The sequence below is a fragment of the Brienomyrus brachyistius genome, chromosome 13 (assembly GCF_023856365.1).
Source record: "Brienomyrus brachyistius isolate T26 chromosome 13, BBRACH_0.4, whole genome shotgun sequence".
NCBI classification, from domain to species: Eukaryota; Metazoa; Chordata; class Actinopteri; order Osteoglossiformes; family Mormyridae; genus Brienomyrus; species Brienomyrus brachyistius.
In genome coordinates, this window is record NC_064545.1 from 24,051,683 (window position 1) to 24,066,043 (window position 14,361).

Consider the following 14,361-nt stretch of genomic DNA (forward strand, 5'->3'; position numbering starts at 1 on the left):
ATAACGATTGCTTGGTGTAAATTCATGCCTATTGGAAACGATTTATGTAACAAATCAATTCCGAAGTGCGCATTATTGCGCCTCTGACTCGTCCGCTGCATTTGCCGTCTGCGGATCGCCTTCGCTGCAGCTGATTCACACATCGGTAGCAGCATTAATAAACCGGTTCATTACGGTTCACTGGCTCTCATTCATTACTTTTTCTTCAAAGTCCGGTTTTGCTTTTTAGAAGTTGTGCTTGTCTCCCGGGAAGAGGGAACTGTGGAAGCTGCCCATCTCCGTCTTCAGTCAGGTATAATTCAGTTTTATTGTTAGAACCTGCGTCCCGTCGAAAGGTGTGTCCATGTCTCACCGACCCGTCCGGTGCACTGATTGACTCTTATGTAATTAACTAAATAACTCAAAACAATATTCAATCTCTTTTATTTTCGAGAACACATAGGATAAATGTTTACAAGCACCACGTGAACTAAACGAAAAAAAAAATTGTGCTTCACTAAACTTATTGTTTGTGCTTAATCGCAAGGTGAAATGGAGCAGAGCCCTCAGAGGGAGGTCAGTCGCTGTTTGTGTCTTTCACCAGCAGGGGGCAGATGGGCCCTTTTCAGCAGAGCCTACCTCAGTCCTCATAATCTTTTGCGAGGCCTCTCCCTTTTCCTTGCTATAACAGAAAATGGTTTCACTCACCAACCAAAGCGCCAGTAACTTTAAAAAACCCAGTAAGAGACACATGAGGACTCACCAGGGCGGCAGTGTGGTACGTGAGACCTGAAACATTATAGCAACACACTGGCGTGAACCGGCCCATGACAGAGAAAAAAAAACATCTTTGCAAACTGTACATAAATTCTGTTAAACTTCTAAGAAAAATATACTTGGACACAGAAGCGTTTCAGCTGCTACTTACATTTCATGTGTTTCTTTCCGAGAGCAAAACTCCTGATATTCATACATGTTACATGATGGTCATTCACAGACAGCGTAAATGAAAGGGTCCCTAATCATTACAAGGAATATACAAAATATTACACTACAGAACTACCATTTTGCATAAAATGATGAAGAAACCTGTATTTTGGATCAAATGTATTTTTTTTTACGGTAAATGAGGCAGCGTGGGTGTGGATTGGAAAGCAAGCCAGTAGGCGGGGGGGGGGGGGGGGGACGTGGACACCCATTGGTGCATACCTCATGCAGCTCCCTGACCTTAACGGGGCATCTGCGGTTATTAATGTGTGAGCGGGTCGCCCACACACTCTAGCGAAGGATCAGCCCAGCAACGGCACCAGAAGGCAATCAAAAGTCGACATGCTTCGTGTAGTAGTCATGAAAACTGTGGCTTTTAATGTAAACACTACATTCGATTGTTTTTTTTTTTTTCAGCACAAACATCCCACATGAAAGAACAACCATTCACTAAAAAGGTAGGGGGGTAGCACAAAAAGCATTCACTGGAATAAAACGAAAAGTAAATGGGTGGGAACAGAAAGGCTAACCGGAATACGTAATAACACACAGTATTCTTTCATTTATTTATCTTTCTTTTTTTTCCAGAGCAAGAAGGAGAAGCGGGAGCTGAGAGAGATTATCCTCCCAAATCTACAGGTGAGTGAACGCTGTGCTTTTCGATGCAGACTTGGAAGGTGTTAAAGAACGATTCCCAGAAACGGAAGATGAGCAACCTATCTACACAGCCGCGTCGACACCCGTCAGCGTCGGGCCGCGGGCCCGTCACCGTGACGACCCCGGAGCAGAGGCGCTGGGATGCTGGGCAGTCAGGCGAAGGGGTCGGTTTAGTTCATTACACATCGGATATGAGTTAAATCAGTGAGAACAATCCGGATTGTATTGGAGGGACCCTTGGAGTGCTTTTTAAAGAAAGGGAGGGGGGATGAAATGTTGTCAGCTACAAAGCACAGGAAATATCATTCAATTGTACTGTTGGTTTTATGTAATTGTGATTGCTATTGTTTTTCTTGATTATTATTTTTTGTTCAACGTGTAAAGGTTTATAGTATTCTAAAGACACACACAGACCAGTGACGGTGGTCTTCAAAGCATCACTGTTCCTGGTCTTGACAGCTGTCACCCAACCTTCCCTCTACCCCACCACATGTTTTTTTTTTTCCTCTTTTTATGCAGTTTTGTATTTTCTATTTTTTTGTGTAATTTTTTTTTTTTTTTTTCATTTTTCTCGTCTTCTACTTGAAGTATTTATCTGTTTATTTCTTTATACAAAGGCCAAAGGTCATGCTATTAGTGACAGGGTCAGTTGCAGGAGACGCCATAGCCCAGCCTGTAGTCTAAAAACAGGAAGTCAACGAGAAATGGTGCATGATGGGAGGTAGGAAGCCGAGGGTTGGGGGGAGGGTAAAGGTGGGGCGGGTCCAAGGATAAATAAATTAATTCATAAATTAATGACAATTAAAAGTATACGCTTCTTGCACAATAATATTAATAGGTTCTTGTTATTGTAACCTAGTGTTTCTAGCGCTAATCCCAAACCCCCCTTTCAGAAGGTCGGCACTGATATGACACTTAGAGAAATTTACTTGGCTAAGAGGCCTTGTAACACAGCTGGGGTGGTGCAGAGTGCTGTGGTCCCGCCTCCAAACGCACGCAGCCAATGACAGCGCTGGCGTGCCTGAGTGACAGACCTGCCCCTTGGGAGGATTTCCATCCACGAGTTAAAAATCGAACAAGCTGATATGCTGCAATCCTGTGTGTGTCCTCAAATAATAATAATAATAATAATGATAAAAAAAAACACTTTTTTTCTTAGTTTTTGTCATCCCTAAAACATCAAATAGCTGAACAGAACAGACAGGATTACCGTATAACCCCATTCCCACGGACCAAAGTAAGCGATACATCATAAACCCAGGACTTCAACTGAATTTGCTACTGTAAGTCTTTACATCTACCATTGACACCGAAGCCATTGTGACCGACTCCATAGTTGTAATTCTCATTTTACCATTATCGAAATCACCTAATATTTTCAGGCAAAAGGTGCCCAGGTTAGTCCCCTCATTGATACTCATAAAATAAATATACATACAATTAACAAGTAAACATTAAAAAAAAAAAAAAAGACACAAAAGAAGACACATTTCCTTTATGTAAAATAAAATGTCTGTTTTGTTAAAATAAGAAGACACTGCAAGTGGGGGGGGGGGGGGGGGGGGGGCACAGGTAAGACCAAAAACCTAAGCTGTCCTAAAACTATACGGGCTGGGTTTCCATAAGACATCTGTTCTGTTGGCAGCTCTTTGAGATAAACTAAAAACATTATTATATATATATATTTATATATGTATGCCTTTCTTAAAATTATCATTATTATTTACCAACTTGCATTTTCAATAATAATCATAACCAAACAAGTTGCGCGAGGGAGCGGGGGGGGTGGTCAGTACAAGCCGCAGCCTCGCAGGTTGTTGGCGATGATGATGTCGGTGACGGCGTCGAACACCACCTGGATGTTGCCTGTGTCTGTGGCGCACGTCATGTGACAGTAGATCTCCTTGTTGGGCGAGCGGTTCTTGCTCTCGAACTGTGCTTGGATGTAAGCGGCCGCATCCTCGTAGGTGTTGGGGCCTGGGGAGGGAAAGAGGGAAGGACAGAGGAGGAGGTAAAGAGCGAAGGGAGGGGGGGTTAAGGTGTGTTTCCGTGGGAGAGATTCTGCTCTCTGCTCATGCGCAGTATGAATGACTGGATTGCACGCCACCCAGAGTGACGCATCTAAAAAACGTATCTGACTGAATATTCAGTTTCACATAATTAATATGACTGCCAATATCATTAAATACCTTTCATAAATGTTTCACTTTTTCTATGCTTATAGTATATCGTTTCGGCTATGGGGAGTAAAGGTGTCATGTGACTGTCGGCGAGCCCTGAGTGCGCCGGTGATGCCCAAGACCCGATCGTCTGCTCAGACCACGTTACACGGAAAGGTCCGGAAAGCATCTTAAATGTCCTGACAACAGCAGGCTGCATTAGTGTCATTATGAGGCAGGGAGCTGCCTGTCATTTAAAGAATAAAATGCACTTTGAGTATTCAAGGCAGGACGGCCCCCACCCTCTTAGGGGCCGTCAGAACAATGTGATTAATCTAGTTGTCATTTGTCATCTCCCTTCCTATTGGGACAGGCTGATGCAATGGCGGGGCCCCCTGGTGGCTGCTCTGCCCTTGGCCCCAGGTTTACGTACATAGAGATTCATCAGCAGAGCTCCGTAACCAGGAAGCCCATATAAAGGCACATCAGCTCACCCCAACCCGCAGGAGTGTTTAGCATGGCAAGGTCACAAAAACCATTATTACAGTGCGACACGTCAAAATACCTAAATGCAGATATAAAATATCAAATTATCTTGAAACCTTTTTAATCTAAAAACCTTTCTCATAATTGTGCTGCATTAAATATATAGCCATGATATGATATGTCATATAAACAAAAAATGCGGCATAAATCATTTTAACGCAGCCAGTACACATGTAAATATTTCAGTGCAATTAAAAGTGAAAATATATTTAAATGTGATGTGCAATGTAGCAGGACATAAACATAAAAAGTAATTTTTGTGCTGGGACACAAAGCTGACTGAATTGGGCTGCCCCCCCCCACCCCCCGATGCGGCACCCCATCATCGCTGGGAACATGGGTGGCCTGGACTCCAGTCCGTCCTGCCTTAGCCATGCCTCCCCCCGGCCATGTCCACTAATGCACAACCTCCTGCTCACTACCCATAATGCACTGGCTAGACTAGCCAATCAGGGAACATCCTCTCAATCTGCTCCTTGGCAGTCCGGGTGGAGGAGCAGAGGAAAGCTGGATGATTGTGTGTCCCTCAGCTGCAGTAGGAAGCAGCCCAGTGCAAAGCACCCCCTTCCGGAACATTCTTCAAAGCCTTCCTGAGTACGTTTGCATTTTCACCAGGGATGGAAAGATGGAAGCCGCTGTGGGTGGCCCCCCCGCCTTGGTGCCCCGTGGCGGTTTCCATACGGGGGTGCCGACAGGCAGCGGGCTCACTTACCTGTGTACTCGGGAAAGCAGATGCTCAGGGGAGACTTCTTGATCTTTTCACCAAACAGGTCTTTCTTGTTGAGGAAGAGAATGATGGACGTGTCAATGAAGAATTTGTTGTTACAGATGGAATCGAAGAGCATAAGAGACTCGTGCATGCGGTTCTGTAGTGGAGGAAAAAAACAGAAGGAAACGGAGGGAGAGAGAGAGAGCGAGAGAGAGAGAGAGACAGCGGGAGAAAGAGAGAAGATGAAGAGAGAGGGGAAAGGTTAGCACCAGAAATTAAAAATAAAGTAGAACTGGTTAAATCCCAGAGAGAGACTGGCACAGGTCCCAGACAAAGGCATTAGTCAGGTCAAGCTCTGGTCAGACAGGACAGTGAAGGTTCAGGGAGCAAAGGGCTGCAACAGTGAAGTGTAGCCTGATGACTCTCTTAAGGGGTGGGGCTCATTATGTCAGTCACATGAGTTCATCCAATGAAAGCCCAGTTGTCTGTGACAGAGGTGTGGCTTATGTCTGCAGTATATAATGGTTCCACCCATAAAAAAGGCCCCAAAAAGCTAGCTGGGATTACAACGGCGAACAGGGGACTGCTGTGGTCAGTTGTCTGATAAGAATGAACAAAGATGCACTGTAAAAATGAACGACCTCCATAGGTACAGGATAAGACTGGCACGTCTGTATAAATTATGGGTCTTCTTGTGTCCTCCACCGTAAAAAAATCCTATAATCGCCCTTGTTCCAGCTCCTCCGCAGCCCCTGAGCTCCTACCCAGTGACCCACCTCAGAGGTACCCCCCACCCCAAAGGAGAGCATGTGGGCCCTGCACACAGCAGGGTACTGGCTGGATGCCGCAGTCTGGCTTCACATGTATATCTATCCACACACCCTTTTCATTAATTCAGCAGGATACTATAAAAAACACTAAAACTGGCCTGCAAAATATTAAAGATATTTCTGCTTTAAAAATACATTATAAAGTAAAGTAAGGTGACCTGCAAAGAATGAAATCATCAGTGACACTGCGATGGTGCCTTAGGGGGCCGGAAACATTTCACTTTTCCACCAGCCACAGCGCCTCAGGAAGTGTGTGTGTGTGTGTGTGTGTGTGTGTGTGTGTGTGTGTGTGGTGTGTGTGTGTGTGTGTGTGGTGTGTGTGTGTGTGTGGGTAGCAAGAAAGAACATTCTAGAACTGGGCACACATGCACAGACTGCCCTTTACTCTGTTTATTTTTTATAAACACTGCACGGCTGAACCAGCTGCTCTGAAATGTGAGGCTCTCTCATGTCTGTCATCCATCCATCCATCCATCCATCACTCGAAAGCCTCTATATAAGACCAGCAGCCCCATTAACAACTGCCTTCCTCACGCTGCACCCGGTGAAAATCTATTGCAGTTCCTGTGTCCTGCACGGCCACACGTTTTGATGTCTGCCAGTTTTGCCGTTCAAACAAGCAAGCAACGTCGCCACCTGCTGGTGTGAGCTGCAGCCACAATGCCAAAGATGACGAGCGGGGAGGGGGGGGGGACACAGGAGGCCACAAGAGGGCTAACAGCCACGTCAGCGCTGAGTCCAGCATAAGAATCGCTACTCTGCTTTTGCAGGTAATTAAAGGAAATTACCCATCAGCCCTGGGGCCTGTCCCCTCCCCTGCCCTCCCCTGTGTCACAGCTTAGGGCCGCGCTCAGCAGAAATGAGGCAGCCGGAGAGTCAGGAGCTTGGCTGCTCATAGGGACCAGTGTCGCATTGCTGGGGGGGAGTGCGAGCCCGCGAGGGTTGTGAGATCGCGAGGGTTGTGAGATCGCGAGGGTTGTGAGATCGCGAGGGTTGTGAGCCCGCGAGGGTTGTGAGATCGCGAGGGTTGTGAGATCGCGAGGGTTGTGAGATCGCGAGGGTTGTGAGATCGCGAGGGTTGTGAGATCGCGAGGGTTGTGAGCCCACGAGGGTTGTGAGATCGCGAGGGTTGTGAGATCGCGAGGGTTGTGAGATCGCGAGGGTTGTGAGCCCGCGAGGGTTGTGAGATCGCGAGGGTTGTGAGATCGCGAGGGTTGTGAGATCGCGAGGGTCGTGAGCCCGAGAGGGTTGTGAGATCGCGAGGGTTGTGAGATCGCGAGGGTCGTGAGCCCGCGAGGGTCGTGAGCCCGCGAGGGTCGTGAGCCCGCGAGGGTTGTGAGATTGCGAGGGTTGTGAGATCGCGAGGGTTGTGAGATCGCGAGGGTCGTGAGCCCGCGAGGGTTGTGAGATTGCGAGGGTTGTGAGATCGCGAGGGTTGTGAGATTGCGAGGGTTGTGAGATCGCAGCGCGTTGTGACCATGAGGGACGATGGTGCCCCTGAAACTTGCACGGTGTAGCGCTCCGGGGGGGGGGGGGGGGGGGGGGCTATTTGCAGGTGACATGGTCCCAATCTAAGGCTTGGTGACTGGCTCTCTGTGGTGTCCTGCCAAGGGGGGGCCTGGTTCTGCTGGACGTGACCGGCAGCAGGGTCAGAACTGCCTTCTGGGAAACATCTGCTGTGGCGGGAGGCCAGGCCGCGGAGTCAGGGGGAAGCAGGTCCCAGCTTGCGTGCCCACGCTGTGGGTCAGGCTCCGTCCTCAGCGCCTACACAGCGACATCATTAACGACACCCAGGCCGATGCTGTGTTTTGCTGTGTAGCTGAACCATTTCACCTATTTTTGCAGCTGGAGTGATTCTTGAGGGAAACGTACACCAGCGTATCACCTGGGACGGGAACCAACACACTCTGTGTGATCGGTTCATGTTCTGACCTGCTGCGCTCGTTAGAGGAAGCACGTTTCATAAGGTGCTCTTCTGTATTGTGCCAGTCGCTCCCGGCACGTAAAAAAGAATCGGCTATCGGTTTGCACGTTGTAATTCGAGTGCTACTTTTTCTAGCCACGTCGCTGAAGGGCCAGATCCAAGAACGGGCGAGCATACATATCCCAACAGCCACATGAGGGCACGTGGGGAGAAAGCTCCCTGCAGGAGATAAGGTGGAAGGAAGAGCAGATAAGCAGGAGCTGGAGACAGAGGGAGAGATTAAAGTCGCAAGAAAGAGCGAGATGAAAGGTCTGCCAGATAAGATATGAGAAGAGGATCAAAGCGGGTAAAAGACGGAGAACAGGGGGATAAAGAAAAACGTCAAAAGGGTGAAGAAAGAGCAGAAGAGGAGACTGAAACCAGGCATCCTGTCATGATACGGCTGAGCACTGAAAACATTCCATCTGCACTCCTAGAGTGTGTTGGTTATAATGATCAGCGACCAAAACGGCCTTTAAGACACAGAGGTGGCTGCAGACCTTCATCACAATCACTGGGATTCATGACGCCCAGGTCTGCAGTGAATGATCTACCTAGATTACAGGTGCTGCTGGTTTATGCCGGATTAGGGCCAAACTCACTGTTTCATGGGCCGGACAACTTCCAGTATCTTTGTTATTCGTGGTTAACTGAGAAAATGAACCCCCTCCAGAGGAAGGCCATGCGAATGGCGAACTCTGCACAGCCCACTGGCTCCCTCCACTGGCCAGATGAATTACCCACGTGCCCTGGAGGACACGCATCCAGAAGGGGCTCTCAGCGCCAACATTCTCCTGACAGGCAGAGACGCAGTCTGTGGATACTCTAACCCACTGACTGTCACGGATACCATCGAGCTATTTCCTGGTCGGATGCACAGGCTTCTGTGTACAGAGAGCACCCGGTCACCTCACACTCCCAGCTGCAACCGCTAATCCGAAAGGGATTGACTAATGAGGATCGGAAAGCCCAGGGCAAGTCCGAAGCTCATGTTTACAAAAACAACCCCAGCGCAGGACTTAGAGAAGTGCTGCGATTTTGAGCCAAACTGTAAGACAAGCCAGCAACCTTGAAAGTGTATCAGACATCTGTTGTTTACCCAGATGCCATATTTTTGTTTTTTTAGAGGTCCTGGTTAACAGTGCTAGAGAGAGCGACTGGGCCTAACTCAAGATTACATGGCCTGGCAGGAGGTACGTGATATAAATCTGCTGTGTAATGACAGAACAGGGTGAAATCGGGTGGGGGGGGGGGATCTTCATGCCTCAGGTGAGATGGTAACCCCCCCTGTCACTGCGGTGACTCCTTTGGCCTTAATGTTATGGCACCCAGCGGTCACAGACGCCAAGTGCATCCATGCAAAGGAGGTAGTTATACAGGGAGAAGAGCCGGGAGGAATGGCCAGTTTCAATTAAAAAGCACTTGGGAAGGTAAGGAAGAAGAGGGAAGGTTTCTAGGGCAGGGTGAGAATTCTTAGGGGTGAAATCAGAGTGTGCAGTAGGGGCAGGGGCATCGTGGCAGATGGGGGAGGGCCTAGCACTTTACAGGGGCCCCTGAATACATTCAAAATACTATCACAAAGATACAAAAATCCTGGCAGTAACCATAAAAGCTATCATGTTTCACAGCGGAAATAACTTATCGATTGCTGTTTTACACCTGCGTGGGTATTTGATGGCCCTGGAGTCGGGTGTTTAAATGGACAGTAATGACTGGTTATAACTGAAAGTGAAGGATGAGTGTGCAGTGAGGCTCTGCGGCTTGGAGTGGAGGCGGGGCTTGAGTGGATTGAGATGCATACAGTATGTGGCTCCGCCCACCCTTTCCATGGACCGCCCAAAGAGAGTCAAGAGCAGGTAAGTTGAAACCAATCACACGCAGGCAAAAGGGAGGAGCCCAAAAGGAATCCGTCACCATAGTAATGCTTTTCACGGCCTTACAGTGGAACCCCCAAGCAGGCCCGCATGCAGATCCACACGCGACGTCACGGTTAGCAAAGAAGGCCGCACTGCACATGTACACACTCTCCTCACCTTATGAAACTACAACTCCCAGCAGCAGGAAAACCTATTTTTTTGGGAAATACTCTACAGTAGGAGACACACCTTTCAAGGCATTGCTGACTCTCCACCACTGAAAGTTTGCCCCCCCCCCCCAGAATGACCTAGACCATCAGTGCCAGTGTATAGGTTGTACTGCTTGTTCCCTACATTGCCTTATTGCAAATGCCAGTCCATGGGTATGGTGTACAGCTGCCATTCTAAGTCCAAATAGCAGTGACTTGAACAGAACATGCAATGTACTTTAGACTGATTAACACTGAGGTATTTCTCCTGTGTTTTAATGACAAATACTTGCTTCTAAGGCCTTTAATAAGCCACTTACGGTGGCTGAATACTTCAAATGACATCCGGACCAAACAAAATCACACGCAGTGGCGAGGACAATCTTTCGCACATTCCAAACAATGCGTTCACCTCGTTCGTTCTGCATCAGGTCACAACCCCAGAGGGTGCAGACCTACACACAGACTGCAAATAAATGTATTGTGGTGAGTGTGTGAGTCGTTTTAATAACAGAGATGTCAGCCCTTTTAAGAAAAGAAGCTGGTCCCTTTATTAACAGCTAATATTGGTTTAATATTAGAAACACCACAGGCAAGGAAGCCAACAACTTAAACAACACTGATGGCTAAGAGCAGACGAAACACGACCAACATCACACAAATGTGACATTCACTCTTAATAGAAATATACAAATACACATATTAATTTACAATGGTCTTGCTGTCCAACGCTGCGGCTTCACATTTATGTCAGCCAGTTGGACAGTGGTTGGGATCAGAGCAAATGAAATGGTTCGTCTCTGGGATGCACTGAACAGTGATCACTGCAGTGATTTCACGTCATACAACATTGTGCTGCCGAAACGACACTGATTCCATCAATTTCGTCTGAAGTATACGGCCGGACATGCAGTTAATTCTAATACTGAGAGGACTGGAGGAATCTGAACTGCACATGTCTGCTAAATGCCGACCAAACAGGAAGCTACTGTAGGTCCTCAGAGCAGCTCAGCAGTGAAGCCCCAGGAGATGGCATCAGCAGCAGAAAGGTACTGGGTGCAGAGCCGGTGATTCAGCGATCATCAACAGAGACAGCCGATGATGATGCCAAACAGAGCTGGACCTTCACTCTGCTAACAGCAAATAGACCTTCAAACTGGACCCTCACTCTGCTAACAGCAAATGGAACCTCACTCTGATAATGGTAAATGGACCCTCACTGTGGTTTAGACACAACTTAAGGGTTTATAAAAACCGCTCAGTAACATTGTGTGAAGGGCAGGTATGCAGTAGGTTTTGCTAAAAAGGACACCAGTCTGTCAAGATGCCGGGAGTCTGCACACCCCTGGGACACAGCCTAACAGGCAGGGTGGTGTCAGGAACCAGGGTGTGTGTCACTGTTTGGCAGAATGCTTATCTGACATTATGAATGTTTCTAAAATTAAAAAATCCAAATGTAAACGAGGTCATAATCCGTACAGCCCTTCAGAGAGTGCCGTACATCTCAGGAAGATTACGGCTTCATTTCTCAAACACAAATTGTCCCCCAGTCATGATATTTTCATCTACCAGCTCTCACGCTACCCGGTTTCTTTACTAATTCCTGCTGCTTCTCTGTGCAGATTCATAACAAGGAACTCAAAATGAGAAATTAAAAATGGGAAGCAGATAATGATGTATCGCGTCTCCTGATATGAGCAAACGGGGACATGCCGGGCCAACTTTCTGGGTTCTTCCAGGACACTTGGAGCCGTCTCTGGGGGGGTCGTCGTCACGGGCACGCGGCCCCACGCCATCCTAACGCAGTCTGCGTCTGCGCTCACGCTGATTATTATAACGCACCCCCAGTTGTCGTCTTGATATCCGGTGATTTCAGAGAGCTGTACTTTGAACTGCCACAGGAGGACATCCGGCAAACGAGAGCCATAGAGGCAGACTGCGATGGTGCACATGCAGCACACGCGCATGTCTGTGTGTCTTGATGTGCAGCTGTACACCTTTCTGTGACACAAGCCCCACATATTTACCGGCATCTTTCTGTGTTATATGCACTGCGAGTGTGTCGGCACTGTGTTACCCGAGTTTGCTGCAGGAATCTCTCCCTCATCTTCGGTCCCTGGCCTTTTTCCGTACCGTGCGCCATAGCGCCCCCTACCCCCACCCTTTGGTCACAGCACCCATACCTCACGTGGGCAGCCTCTGGGGATAACTCACCGTGGTCTCATCTTCATGCAGCACTTGGTCATAGCCACTCAGGGCCACGCAGAAGATGATGGCTGTCACGTCCTCGAAGCAGTGGATCCACTTCTTCCTCTCTGACCTCTGACCTCCGACATCAAACAGCCTGAAGGCACACGGTATTGGATTCACGCTTTCCTCCACCAGCGTCGGAAATGTCAGCTCAATAAAATGACTAACTGGCTCCAAATATTAAAACTGACCACCTGAGTCAAAATGTATCATTAAAAACAACAGCTAAATTGAAGCAGGATGATTTAATGGTCTCCTTATGTATCTTAATCCAATTCTGCTCTCATTATCTAACTATGATCTACATTTAAAGTTCACAGTTTAAACTCTAACTCTCTCAGTCATCCTACTGCCTTATATTCACAAACATAACATGTCTGAATACTTTCCAAACTTTTCAAACTGCAATTTTCTCTTTAGTTGATAATTAAGCTCACATATTAACTTATAATGACACACATTAAACTCACTCTTTCTCCCAAAGGGGCCTACAGATCCAGCCGTTAATGCGACAGAATAATTCAGGTTTAGTTCATTAGAGGATAGATCTCTGCTCTAGAGTCCAACGGCTGGTTTTTTTTGTTTTTCTGGGGACTGTCAATGACTTGTGCCGCAGCTCCTCAGCATCAGCAGCTAACATCACAGTGTGTCAGCCTGGCCCGTGCTGGGGTGCCCCCGCAGACGGGATGTCGATCTTGGGGTCTTAGAGTCACGAAGGAAATGGCTACTCTCCTTCCAGGCTCAGTTTTAGTTTGGAAGTCTGGCAACCTGGACACAGTGCCGGATATCGCGGATGTGAAATCCGTGGAACACAGCCATTCTCTCACTTTCTGGGAATTGGGGGGGGGTGACCTGCCACGTTTGGGCCCAGATGGCGGAAATCCATTAGTGCAGTGAGCGGCGGCCTGATATATGAACGCGAGGGGTCCTTCCTGGACCATTAGGCCCCTGCCTACATCCCCCACGGAAGTCTGGGCTAACATCTGGAACTCACTCAGAACCTCAAAGGCTGTGGTGGGAGTGGGAGGGGGCAGCGGAGGCCTGAGTCCTACCTGAAGTGCAGATTCTTGAAGGTGAAATGAGTTTCTACGATGCCCGTGGTCTTGACTCGGGTCCTGAGGATGTCCTGTTCTGTGGGCTGGTAGTCTGCGGCGCCGATCCGGTCTAGACTGTCTAGGTAGCTGGGGAGCGGAAGATAAAAATAGAGGGAAAGAGTGAGAAGAAAAGAAAAAAAGATTAGGTCAAGATGAGAGAATTACCCTAATGTTCTTTGTTCACGTCGGCTAGGGGAAGCATTAAGGGATTTTCTGATCTCACGTTCCAGACAGGGAAGGGAAGATATCGGACCGGCAGGAAATTATCCATGAAAAGGAAAGCAGCAGCCGAATGAAATGAATGCCGCACTAGCATGGCTTAGACAGCACTGAGGTACAAGCCACTGTCTCCACCAACCAATGCTGGACCTGCAGCTTGAAACACGTACAAACTGACATGTACCCCTGACAGAACTAAAAGTGGTAAAACGGTAACGTGCGCAGATGTCTGCATTAAAATATGCGCAAACACTAACAAATGGGATCTGATGTTTTTAACTTGAACAACTAAAGCGTGACCTTACTTGCAGTCATCCCACGAAAACGTCAATGTCACGCCCATCTGCGCGCCAGGAAGGCAAAACGACCTCAGTAAAGGAAGTACCATGCCCCCCCCAGTCTGTGCAGGCTGTCCACCCCAAAGGGAAAAGCAAGATCATACATCATCCACCTGCTAATCCTGGTTAGGATTGTGGGTGCTGGGGCCTTTCCCAGGAAGCACAGTGCACAAGGGAGGGGTACATCCTGGACAGGAGGTCAGCCCATCGCCGGGTACGCAGACACAGTGATACACTGTGGATAGTGCAGAGATGTCAGATGCATGTCTTTGGACTGCAGAAGGAAAGCAGCGTTCCCCGGGGAAGCCCTGATGAAATGGCGAGAACGTGCACACTGCACTCATGCTGGTGGGAGGTGGGATTCAAACCCCAAGCCCTGGAGGAGTGAGGCGACACTGCAGCCTCCCAGCCATGCCGACGCACATCTGCCGACGCACCCGTGCCACCCCTTCTAATGAGGTCCCGGGTTTCTGAGAAGTCGGGGGGACGCTCCTCGCCTGCCGACGATGCACGGAAACGGCGCATTGTGTCTTTTCCCAGAATGCTCAGCATTGCCTTGTCATGC

The 14,361-nt window shown here is 48.3% G+C and overlaps 1 protein-coding gene and 1 long non-coding RNA gene across 2 annotated transcripts in view; one reads left to right on the forward strand and one right to left on the reverse strand.

Moving 5' to 3' along the window:
* Window positions 1-1,243: 1,243 nt before the first annotated feature.
* On the forward strand, window positions 1,244-3,189 carry LOC125706842 (uncharacterized). The gene is made up of 2 exons (XR_007382079.1): window positions 1,244-1,424; window positions 1,555-3,189. It is a non-coding gene; the product is annotated as an uncharacterized LOC125706842 (long non-coding RNA).
* The window catches only part of LOC125706836 (guanine nucleotide-binding protein G(o) subunit alpha), a 72,163-nt gene continuing 60,976 nt past the window's right edge, over window positions 3,175-14,361 (reverse strand). The window contains exons 5-8 of the mRNA XM_048973677.1: window positions 13,198-13,326; window positions 12,110-12,239; window positions 5,041-5,194; window positions 3,175-3,600 (exon numbers count right to left, since the gene is read on the reverse strand). Coding sequence (XP_048829634.1) covers window positions 3,413-3,600; window positions 5,041-5,194; window positions 12,110-12,239; window positions 13,198-13,326 — 601 coding nt within the window. The 3' untranslated portion in view covers window positions 3,175-3,412. The remainder of the gene's footprint in view (window positions 3,601-5,040; window positions 5,195-12,109; window positions 12,240-13,197; window positions 13,327-14,361) is intronic.